General features: G+C 35.9%; 1 protein-coding gene across 2 annotated transcripts in view; it reads left to right on the top strand.

Annotated features, from left to right (window-relative positions):
• anxa6 (annexin A6) overlaps positions 1-12186 on the top strand; it is a 27236-nt gene extending 15050 nt beyond the window's left edge. The window contains exons 8-27 of one of the 2 annotated variants that reach the window (XM_073820348.1): positions 464-554; positions 632-711; positions 2075-2131; positions 2466-2559; positions 2890-2985; positions 3071-3129; positions 3224-3346; positions 3611-3669; positions 5269-5347; positions 5719-5800; positions 5892-5986; positions 6095-6208; positions 6558-6648; positions 7732-7811; positions 7910-7963; positions 8073-8166; positions 8253-8348; positions 9252-9310; positions 10792-10914; positions 11819-12186. In XM_073820348.1, the coding sequence (XP_073676449.1) occupies positions 464-554; positions 632-711; positions 2075-2131; positions 2466-2559; positions 2890-2985; positions 3071-3129; positions 3224-3346; positions 3611-3669; positions 5269-5347; positions 5719-5800; positions 5892-5986; positions 6095-6208; positions 6558-6648; positions 7732-7811; positions 7910-7963; positions 8073-8166; positions 8253-8348; positions 9252-9310; positions 10792-10914; positions 11819-11878 (1686 nt within the window). In that variant the 3' untranslated portion in view covers positions 11879-12186. Of the gene's footprint in view, positions 1-463; positions 555-631; positions 712-2074; positions 2132-2465; positions 2560-2889; positions 2986-3070; positions 3130-3223; positions 3347-3610; positions 3670-5268; positions 5348-5718; positions 5801-5891; positions 5987-6094; positions 6209-6557; positions 6649-7731; positions 7812-7909; positions 7964-8072; positions 8167-8252; positions 8349-9251; positions 9311-10791; positions 10930-11818 lie in introns of both variants that reach the window. The other variant, XM_073820346.1, reaches the window with a different exon arrangement.

Below are 12186 nucleotides of genomic sequence, written 5' to 3'. Positions count from 1 at the left end.
TGGCTGTAAAAAATAAAAAGAATTTAGCTAATCAGGTTTTTAAAAGTAGAAAACGTGTAAAAATATCTGACTATCCCTTTAAAAAAGAAATGGATTTTTAAGTATTTCAAATGTATTAATTGCAAATGTAGAAACTGCTTAGTTTCAGCTCTTGATGGGGAGGTCACACTTAAATAGCTGTTTATTGCAGATTTGAACTGCTTCCTGCAAATGCTTTGTTACTTTTAAAAAAAAGTCTGCAATACTAACACTGTCCTATGTGACAAAATAATCTTCTCTCATTTGAACACGTCTATTCAGTGTTGAACTACAGTTTCTCTGTCATTGAAATAACTGCACTCATATCCCTCTGAATAATTATATTAGCTGACTGTACATGATCCTTTACAAATAGACTTTCAAATTAAAGAGACATATTATGTGATTTGTGCTCAGTAATTGACCTTCTTGCTGTGGTTTAAAGGGAGCAGGAACAGATGAGAAATGTTTGATTGAAATTCTCGCTTCAAGAACTAATGAGCAGATGCATAATCTGGTGGCAGCATACAAAGATGGTGAGTTTTTTACACAAGTTAAGAAACCAAAAATCTTCTGAACTAAGGCAAAGCCTGACTGTGCGTTGTGTTTACAGCATATGACAGAGACCTTGAAGAGGATGTTATAGGGGACACATCTGGACATTTTAAAAAGATGCTGGTTGTTTTGCTTCAGGTGAGTCAAATCTTGTATATTTTGACTTATGCTTACATATCAAACATACGGCACAGGACTAACTTTTTTCTCAGAATTGTGAGATGTAAACTCACTTTTCGCTGGACTTTTCTCGCTGGAGTTTGTATCTCACAATTCTGATTTTATAACATGAAATTATGAGTTTATATCTCTTTTTTCTCATATAAACTCACAATTCTCAGAAAAAAAGTCTGAATTGTGAGATACAAACTCACATTTGTGAGAAAAGTCTCAACTCTGAGAAAAAAAGTCTTAATTGTAAGTTTTTAGCTCACAATTGACTTTTTCTTGGAATTGTGAGATATAAACTCGCTTTTCTGAAAAAGATAAAAACTCACAATTCTTTTTTCTCTCAAATCTGACTTTTTCAGAATTGTGAGATGTAAACTTGCTTTTCGCTAAACTTTTCTCACAAATGTGAGTTTGTATCTCACAATTCTGACTTTTTTCTCATATAAACTCGCAATTCTGAGAAAAAAGTCAGAATTGAAAAGACTGTCAGAATTGCTCTGAATTGCGAGTTTATATTTCACAATTCTGACTTTATAACATGAAATTGTACGTTTATATCTCACAATTCTGAGAAAAAGACTGAAATAACTTTTTTTCTCAGAATTGTGAGATGTAAATACATTTCATCTTTATAACATGAAATTGTGAGTTTGTATCTCACAATTCTGAGAAAAAGCCTGAATTGTGAGATAAAAACTCAATAATCTGACTTTTTTTCTCAGAAATGTAAACTTGCTTTTCGCTAAACTTTTCTCACAAATGTGAGTTTGTATTTTGCAATTCTAACTTTTTCTCATATAAACTTGCAATTCTGAGAAAAAAGTTGTAACTTTATTTCTTAGAATTGCAAGTTTACATTTCACAATTCTGACTTTATAACATGAAATTGTAAGTTTATATCTCGCAATTCTAAGAAAAAATTTGAATTGATATGTAAACTCGCTTTTCGCTAAACTTTTCTCACAAATGTGAGTTTGTATCTGGCAATTCTGATTTTTTTTTTTTTCTACAAACTTGCATTTCTCAGAAAAAAATCAGAATTGAAAAGACTTCAGAATTGCAACTTTATTTCTAAGAATTGCAAGTTTATATCTCACAATTCTGACATTAAAACGTGCAATTGTGAGTTTTACAATTCTAAGAAAAAAAGTCAGATGTGCGAGATATAAATTTGCAATTGCAAGAAAAAGTCTTGTGAGAATTGTGAGAGAAAAAGTCAGTCACGTTTTGTTATTCAGTTGCGTAAATGGGCCTCCATACAAATCTTATGCCTTTATTTTGGTCTCCATTTTGTTTGTGTTTAATAAATGGTGATTGTCTTGTTTCTCAGGGGACCAGAGAGGAAGATGATGTTGTTAGTGAAGACCTCGTGGAGCAAGATGCTCAAGTAAGTGTGAATATTAGAATATTAGACTTAGAACTAGCTCTAAAATACCAGTTCCAAACAGATCACTGGATAAATTATACTACAAATCAATATTATGTTGATTCTGTGGTCAAATGTTTTTTTCAATGAGTATATAACCCTGTGGTGTTTTTTTATTTTCACATAAAGAAAATAAAACTGAATATTCTATTACGTATTTGACTCTTTAGTGCATAAAGGCAAAAGAAAAACTGTACAGCATACTAGCATACCCTACCGCATAAATTAACTAGTGTGTTTTTGACCTCCTGACTCCTGCATCATGAAAGAATGTTAATGTGTAATCTCACTGTAGGACCTGTATGACGCAGGAGAGGCACAGTGGGGCACAGACGAGGCCAAATTCATCATGCTGCTGGGAAACCGAAGTGTGACCCATTTGCAGTTGGGTATGAAAACCGCAGCCACACACTGGACACAGAGATTTCTGCTGACTAACACCCCTCCTCCACTACACAGTCTCTCTTCTGTGTCTGTAGCACTCCGCACCGCACCGTCGATTATTGCTTTTAATAATCTGAAAGAGAGTTTGTAATACAACAAACAAAACCACTGTGCAGTGACCTAAATGATGTGTGATTATGCAAGATGCACCACTGTGCAATATTATGATTGTTAATGAATTTATATGATTAATTCATTTCAATATTCGGATTACCCAGTGTAACATGGATAAATTCTGTATGATGTAACAGCAAATATCTAATTGTGTTTTTCAGTGTTCGACGAATACCAGAAAATTGCTGAGAAGTCCATTGAGGACAGTATTAAGAGTGAGCTCTCCGGAGACTTTGAAAGACTGATGTTGGCTGTCGGTAAGATTTGCCACCATGCAATCAATACCTGAAAGCTCACTGCTGCATTTTCTCCAAGATCTGCTTTTTTGTTTATCTCCAATAGTTCAGTGCATCAGAAGTAAGCCCATGTTCTTCGCCAAACGCCTTTACAAATCCATGAAGGTAGTGTTACCTTTTATAATGAACTGTAATGCAGTAGAATTGCAATTCTCAAGGCTTTTATTAATGGATTGTCATTTTTCTCATCTGTCTGAAGGGTCTGGGCACAGCTGATAACACTCTGATCCGCATTATGGTCTCCCGCTCTGAGATTGACATGCTGGACATCAGAGAGTGCTTCAGACTGCGCTATGAAAAATCTCTGTACTGCATGATTCAGGTGCATATACACTAACACATCAGAGTCTAGACTTTTCTGCATTTCCTTAGCACATTTAATTGTGTCGTTGAGGTTTTTCTCCTTGAACTTATAATTGCATTTGTCATTTTTGTATAGTTACATAGTAAATATGGTTTGTTTATGTGGTAGATGCATTCTTACATTGATGGCTCACATTTTAAAAGTTACCCACATGGTAGACATTGTGTGTGACTGTAAAAAAAAAAAGTAAATAATATATTCCACAATGTGCTAACCCAACAGGATGACACATCTGGGGACTACAAGTGCACCCTGCTGAAACTGTGTGGAGGAGATGATGAGTAAGCTTTTTCATGGTCCTAAAGTGTGCTTTATATGCAGAGATAACTATAAGTAAAACATTTAAAGGCAGATTCCTCTAAAAAAAAAATGTAACCTTTTAACTTTGAGTCTTGGCTAAAAAGAGTCTAAAGGATTAGTTCACTTCCAGAATAAAAGTTTCTTGATAATTTACTCACCCCCATGTCATTCAAGATGTCCATGTCTTTCTTTCTTTAGTTAAAAAGTTAATAAAGTTAAAGTTTTTGAGGAAAACATTCCAGGATTTTTCTTCATATAGTGCACTTCAGTGGGATCAACGGGTTGAAGGTCGAAATTGCACTTTTAATGCAGCTTCAAAAGGCTCAGCATGATCCCAGTTGAGGAATAAGGGTCTTAATCTAGTAAAACAAAGATACATATATATACTTTTAACCACAAATGCTCGTCTTGCTCTAGCTCGACCTCAGGCATTACATAGTCATGTTGGAAAGATCATGACTATGTAAGGCAGAAGTACCAACAAAGTGTTAACAAAGCGAATGTGCAAAGAATGCCAAATGCCCTTTACAAAAAAGATGAAAAAACATTAGGCAGTTTTAAAGTTGGAGGAGAAAATAAGATGTGAAGTCGCAGATGACCATTGCAGAGCTAGTGGAAGACAAGCATTTGTGGTTAAAAAGTATAGAAATTTGTATTTTTTTTTTTTTTTTGGAAAATGATGATCAATTTGCTAGATAAGACCCTTATAATTGCCTGGGATTGTGTAGAGCTATTTAAAGCTACATTGATATTGCATTTTGAACCTTCAACCCACTGATCCCCATTGAAGTGCACTTGGAGAAAAATCCTGGAACGTTTTCCTCAAAAAGCTTAATTTCTTTTCGACTCAGGAAAGAAAGACATGAACATTTTGGATGACATGGGTGTGAGTAAATTATCAGGAACGTTTTATTCTGACTGGCATTAGTTTTGCAGTAACTATGCATAATCAGAAGAGGGAGCCATTGGACCATCATAAAGCAGCGTATTATAGTATCCACACTTTTGGATATTTAGAAACAAAACATAAGTTTCTATCTATACTTTCTTTAAATGTTCTTTTAATGCACAGTACTGTTCAACTGTTTGAGGTCAGTATTTCTTTTCTTATGTTAGTCTCTTACATTTGTTTGATTAAACATACAGCAAAACAGTAATATTGTGAAATATTATTACAATTAGATTTTCTGTTTAAATAGAAAATGTAAAAGGCTTCAAAGTCACATGATTAGAAATCATTCTAATTCGCTGATTTGGTGCTCAAGAAACTTTTTATTATTATCAATGGTTAAAAAACAGTTGTGCTGCTTAATATTTTTGTGGAAGCCATGGGACATTTTTTCAGGGTTCTGTGATGAATAGAAAGTTCAAAAGAACAGAATTTGAAATAGAAGTCTTTTGTAATATTATAAATGTCTTTTTTGATCAATTTAATGTATCCTCGCTGAATATGTTCTTGCAGATTTTACTGAGCCAGGGCCAGAGATCAAGAATTGAAGCTATTTTGTTTTTGTCAAGCCCTCAATCCACACATTGTTATTCCGTCAGCACAAAAGGCTAAAGAGCTGTTTGTTTCTCAGTATTGCAGGGGAGTTCTTCCCAGAGGCTGCACAGATTGCCTACAAGATGTGGGAAATCAGCGCCATGACCAAAGTCCAGGTTGGAGACCCCCACGCTTTCTCTCAGCGGCATGCATCATATTACCCTCTGCTCTGGCCAAGCTAGACTTGATAACTGTGTCATGCACCCTGAACATACAGCGGAGCTTTTGTCTCTGCAAGGATTGCATCCAAATGCCACTCAATTTGCTAATCAGAGTCTTGATTTGCTGCCAGTTCCTGTGACACTTTTCTAGTCACTCAGTTCTGTGCCACTCCATCCCACAGATATCAGTGTGTCCGTATGTGTGCTTGTGCTGCTGATGTGATGTTTTTTAATCAGTTTTACAAAAATGCACTGACAGATCAATGTTAAAGAATGTTCTTTTTTAATTTGTAAGTGTGTCATTATGTTTTCCTATTCCTCACTAGTTAAGAGGAACTGTGCGACCATATCAAGATTTTGACCCTGCAAGTGATGCTCAAGCTCTGAGAAAAGCAATGAAAGGATTTGGTGCGTAAAAACACAGTATGTTATGGTTAATAACATGCATTAGCTAAAGATACTAAGAATTGCAAATATATGATTTCCTGTTATTTTTCAGGCACTGATGAAGATGCAATTATTGAAATTTTGACGCACAGGAGCAATGCACAGAGACAGGAGATCAGACAGACTTTTAAATCTCTTTTGGGACGGGTACGACACTGTCCTGCCTAGTTTTGTTTCCAGTTGAAGTTTAGTGAATCACTGTGGTTACCGTATGGGTTTGGTATTTTGCAAATTTAAAAAGTTTTTTTCCATCAGGATCTCATGGCTGACCTCAAATCAGAACTGTCCAAAAACCTTGAAAGACTCATCCTGGGTCTCATGATGACTCCAGCAGAGTTTGACGCCAAGATGATGAAGAAAGCCATTGAGGTACAGAGAAAAAAGTCTTATTTGAGTCATAGAAAAGGCTGTTTCATCATTTAAGCAGATCGACCTGCTTTTGCTATTCAGCCTCTGTGTTCATTTGTTCACTGGGGGTCGGTGACCTGTCCAAACTAGAGCAGATGCAATATTCGCTTCTCTACAAGGACTGTTTGTTTGCAATGTTGAGTTTCACTGGGTTAGTAAAGAAATCAAGTTAAAAGCAGCATTTTAGTGATATGCATGTAAGTTTATATATTATAATCTAAAGCAATTTGGTATGAAATACCATATTTATGCTTAAAATAGATGCTATATTTTACATGTTTTTTTTGTTTTGTTTGTTTTTTTGTAATAGGGCGCTGGGACTGATGAGCATGCGTTGATTGAGATCCTGGTTACTAGAAGCAACCAGGAGATTCAGGATATGTGTGCTGCTTATCAGAATGGTAAATAAAAACCTTGCTGTAATTTAATAAAGCATTGTCCAACAGGCGGCGCCATTTATCTAGGCTAAACAGAGATGAAAAGTCTGTGTAACGGGGTATTTACAACTATTTGAAGAATTGCAAAAGTATTCACACCCCTTCATTTTTTTCATGTTTTATGTTGCTGCCTTATGTTAAACTCCTTTGTAGACAGCTTTGTAAATGTATTTAAAAAATAACACTGATATAAGTACATTGCAAAAGTATTCATACACTTAGTTAAAGCACCTTTACAGCCTCAAGTCTTTTTAGGTATGATGCGACAAGCTTTGCAGATCAGCATTTGGCAATTATCTGCCATTCTTCTCCTCACCTATTTAGCTCTCAAGCTAGGTTGGATGGGGGCAGGGGTTTCTCCAAAATTTTTTGATTGGGTTCAATCCCAGGATCATGGAGCTCAACTTGAGTGACCATGAGGTTCTTGGTCACCAGTCAAACCAAAGCGCTTCTACATCAATTGCTCAGTTTGGCCAGGAGGCCAGCTCTAGAAAGAGTCCTGGTTGTTTAAAACCTCTTTCAATAAGGGTAACAGAAGCTACATGCATCTGTGAATTTTTCTGAACTCTTCCCCAGATGTGTGGCTTGATGCAGTCCTATTTTTGAACTCTACAGGAGTTTTTTTGACCTCAGGACTTGGTTTTTGCTCTGATATGCATTTTCAGCTGTTAGAGCTTTTATTAAGACATGTGTGCCTTTCCAAATCATACACATATGAAGTGTATTAACATCTACAAGCAATATGAATGCTCCTGAGCTAAATTTCAGCTGTCCCAGAAATATGAATACTTATGCAACAGAATCATATCAATCATTTTTTTTATTTTTAATAAATGTGCATATTAAAAACCTGTTTTTGCTTTGCCATTATGGTGTATGGAGTGTACAATGATGTGGGGAAAAAAGTAATTTAAAGCAGTTTAACATAAAGCAGCAACATAACAAAATGTGAAAAAAATGAAGGGGTATGAATACTTTCGCAAGGCACTGTATTTACAGATTTCTACATCACTGTATATTTACCCATATATATTTTTTTCTGCTTAGCCTTTAAAAAAAGTTTGGAGGATGCTATCGCATCGGATACTTCTGGAATTTTCAAACGGATCCTGATATCTTTGGCACAGGTACATCTACACAGTTCTTGCATCTAGACACTGATTAACAGTTCATAGTTTGTGCTTTATAAATGTTTATTTTACTTCAATCTGATGGTGTTTGTTAGGGAGGCCGTGAGGAGGACCCAGCAGACATGGAAAGGGCCTTGGAAGATGCCGAAGTATGTGTGAAGTACTTATAAAACACTATGTCAACTGTCTTTTGTTTACCAAGTATGAAAGTAATGCCAGAGTATAATCATAAGATCTAATTTTACTCTCCCTTGTAAGGCATTGGCAGATGCATGCAATGCAGACTCTGGTGAAATGGAGGACAAGTTCATGAGTATTCTGTGCACAAGGAGTTTTCCTCACCTGAGAAGAGGTAATGCAAACACGTTTGCTTCTGGTACACATGCTAATACACGTTTTCATGAACACTCCAGTCAACGTTCACTTTATCCCCTCTAGTGTTCCAGGAGTTTGTGAGGTCCAGCAACAAAGATATCGAACAGATCATAAAGAAGGAGATGTCAGGAGATGTTAAAAATGCCATGTTTGCTATCGGTAAGAACGAGGACAATGACCAAGCATCAGGAAAATACTTGTTTTATTACAAATAACATTTTTTAAAATAATACAGTCATATCTTCATGAAATCAGAAATAAACTTTGAATTCCTATATCATTGTTTATATGTTTTTATAGTTCTATTTAACTTTTTTTTACTTCATTAAACAAAAAAGTTTTTTGTCTAATATGTGACCCTGGACTACAAAAATGGTCATAAGGGCAAAACTTTGGAAATTCAGATTTATACATGATCAGCTTTCCATTGATGTATGATATACTTGGTCAATATTTGGTCGAGATACAACTGTTTGAACATCTGGAATCCGAGGGTGCAAAACATCTATATATTGAGAAAATCACCTTTAAAGTTATGAGAATTAAGTTCTTAGCAATGCATATTACTATCAAAAAATGAGTTTTGATATATTTACGGTAGGAAAATAAAAATTAAAATATATTTATAAAACATCTTTTTTTTAATATTCTAATGATTTTTGGCATAACATGAAAATGTATAATTTTAGCCCATACAATGTATATTACTTGTATTTACTGTAAATAAAGACCGCAAGTCTATTTTTCACAGTCTTGTTTTTATCTGCATTAAATTTAATATGCTGTCTAACCTGATTAAGGTGTATAATAAAACTGCAGACATTCTTATACATGCAGTAAAACCGCTACTAATTTTATATGCAAAGAAGTTGCCTTAAAGTCTTTATAATTCAGTTACATTTCAGTTATTTTCTAGCACAAAATCTTGTCTAGCATAAATGAATGAAATGACTCCTTTAACAATCAGCAAGCAGTGCCATTTATTATCACATGTTTTACACACAAAAAATCATATGACTTCAGTCATCTAAAAAAATGTAATTACATGTGTATATTTTCCAGTGCGGAGTGTGAAGAATCAGCCATCCTACTTTGCTGACCGATTGTACAAAGCCATGAAGGTAAAAGTGCATTGTTATGCAATATACTTCCCTCAGCATCTGTCTTTGAGCAAGAGGAACCAACTCAAACAGCTGATCTAGGCCAAGACCATGACATCAGTCAACTCAAAATGCCCATAGAACATGGAAAAATCACAACTCAGGTTTCTTGATTTTGTGTGTTAGACAGCAATATGACAGTGAGAGCAAATTAAGATTTTTATTTAAAGCAGACCTATTATTGATATTTTTACAATATGTAATATAAATCTCAGGTATCCCCAGAATATGTCTGTGAAGTTTCAGCTCAAAATAACCCACAGATCATTTATATCATTTTGAAAATTCCTATTTTGAGTGAAAGCAGAAACACAGTTTTCGTGCAGGGTCTTTAAATGCAAATGACCTGCTGCTCCCTTCCCCCTTTTTCCAGAATAGGGCTGTACCTTTACAGTTCGTACCTCAGATACTCAGATACCCCAAAAAAAAACATCTGTTTGGTTTTGATTTTCATTTCTATTGAACTGAAATCATGTGTTTTAAACCATATTAGTTTAAACTTCTTATATACGGTTTTCTGAGTGCACACATTCGAAGCATGCACACAGAAAGCGGCTGTGAGTACTAAACTAAGTCCTCTTTCATGTCTTATTGTGCTTAAACTGTCAAATACACAGAAGTTTATGTTAAAAACACACATGAGTTACAAAAACAGTCAGTTTGTAAAACTGTTTAAACATGTTTATATTAGATCTGTGTGACAGCAGCGTAATATACAGTAAATAAATCAATAAATCCACTGCTCTCTTGTCTGATCTGAGGCTGGGAGTCTAAATAGTGTTCTTTGCTCGTCCGTGCAGCCAAAGACTGAACAGTTAGCATGCTTTGCTCAAATTTTTGCCAAGGCGTTAGAACTTGTACACCATTGTCGCTTGTGAAAACTAAATGACGTGAATGGAAACGTGCAGATTAAGGGACAGTAATATTATAATAAGATCCCCTTTACTCAATAAGGTCTCAAACTCTGCTCAGATTTGAACCAAAAGTGATCTCAAATCTCACACATCTGACCTGTACTATCCACATTCATTTTATACCTCTTACTACGCCCACTTTTACTGTTTCGTAAGGGGAAAAGTTGATAGTGAAATAAAACATAACCAAGTCCTCCTCCAGTTAAGTCTCTTGAGCTGATCTCTGAGCAATATCTTTACTCTGAGTTGATGAATAACAGACACTGATTAAAATCACACTTTACTGAGTCAGTCGTTCACCGTGAACTGAAACATGTTTTATGGTCTTAGTTTTTTTGGGCTAAACGCACTTATGTAAAGCAACAGTCATGTAGAGCTCATCTGATGACGGTGTATCTGTGCCAGCGATGGTTCTCAGGCTTGATTATGAGTCACAGGCCCTGTGATGAGCATCTGCACTATTGCTGATGCCTTGCTTCGTAAGCATCGCACACATCAGTTTCCTAAGCACTGTGACTTTCCCTGCAGGGCCTGGGAACAGACGACAGGGCTCTCATCCGTATCATGGTGTCCCGCTCCGAGATTGACCTCTTCAACATCCGCAAAGAGTTCAAGGAGACCCATGACGCCTCTTTGCACGAATTCATCCAGGTAGAGACATTCGTTGTAAGTTGTGTGCTCCTTCTCATGAATACTGCATGCATTTGTGCATGGTTAAGTTAGAGAGAGTTGTGTAGATATTGTGTTTTGTCTTAATGTAGGCGTTGCACATCCTCTTTTGGTTAAGTCGAGGGGAACAGAGTGTTTGACAGGTTCCTGCGGTGTACTCGCTCGACTCAGCTGTTTAGGAATTTCCCCTGCATGCTTGACTTCCTCTCAGTGTGCTGATTCTGATTGGCGGAGAGAAGGGAGACAGGAAGTGTTCAATAACAGGTCTATACTGGCTCTGTAGTCAAAACTCCCTTTAAAGATCAATAACAACACTAAATTATACATTGTATGTCTTGTTTTTGGATTTATTATGCTCTTAGTTGGGCCAGTGTGCAAATAAACCCACCGAAACAAACTAACGCATAATTTCAATTCAAATCTAATATAAAGAATCAAAAATAACAGCATGATTTATTTTTAGATGCTTGCAGATAAAGCATGCTGAGAACAAGTCTGCGTCTGCGTCTGCGTCTGTGTGTGTGTGTGTGTGTGTGTGTGTGTGTGTGTGTGTGTGTGTGTCAAAAGATTTCCTGATTTGTAGAATTGCATGGTTTCATAACATTTTCATTTGCATTTTCAAACACTATTTCCATGGAAATGCACTTTAGACTATTAAAGAAGGAAAATGATCTGTCGATCTCACTGCTCATACAGTTATTATGAAAGTTTAAACAAAACGCTCTGTAATTACGTAATACAGTGAATTTCATAATGGCTTAATATCATTATGCAACACCGAACTTTCACTGATATGATTATGAGTTACGTTCCTAAATTATTGGGTATGTTTTGATGCTTTATTCCAAAATGTTTGGTCTGATCAAATCATATTGTTATTTCTCAGGGAGACACGTCGGGAGACTATCGTAAAACCCTTTTGATTCTCTGTGGAGGTGAGGACTAGAACATTGTCTGTCGTCCTGGATGTGTCACATGATATTCATGCCTAGTAACCAGTGCACTGTGTTCCAATACATTGTTTGTGAGATGCTAGTCAACAGTCTTTGTGCCCTCTTCTGCTGCTGCCGCCATGCCTATGCCAAAGCTAATGACCTATGCAGAAGCCACACCTTGTCCCATTTTCTTAAATTGTGCACAAAACTTTTTTTTTTTTACAGTTAAAAGCACTTTTTAAGGTGTTACCGTACTACCAGTGCTTTATTTGTTACCCAACATCCTGTTTGAATTGATCACCCCAAAAATAAAAGATGT

The sequence above is a fragment of the Garra rufa genome, chromosome 16 (assembly GCF_049309525.1).
Source record: "Garra rufa chromosome 16, GarRuf1.0, whole genome shotgun sequence".
Classification (NCBI taxonomy): Eukaryota; Metazoa; Chordata; class Actinopteri; order Cypriniformes; family Cyprinidae; genus Garra; species Garra rufa.
Note: the sequence above shows the minus strand (reverse complement) of the source record. Positions and strands in the feature narration are given on the sequence as shown.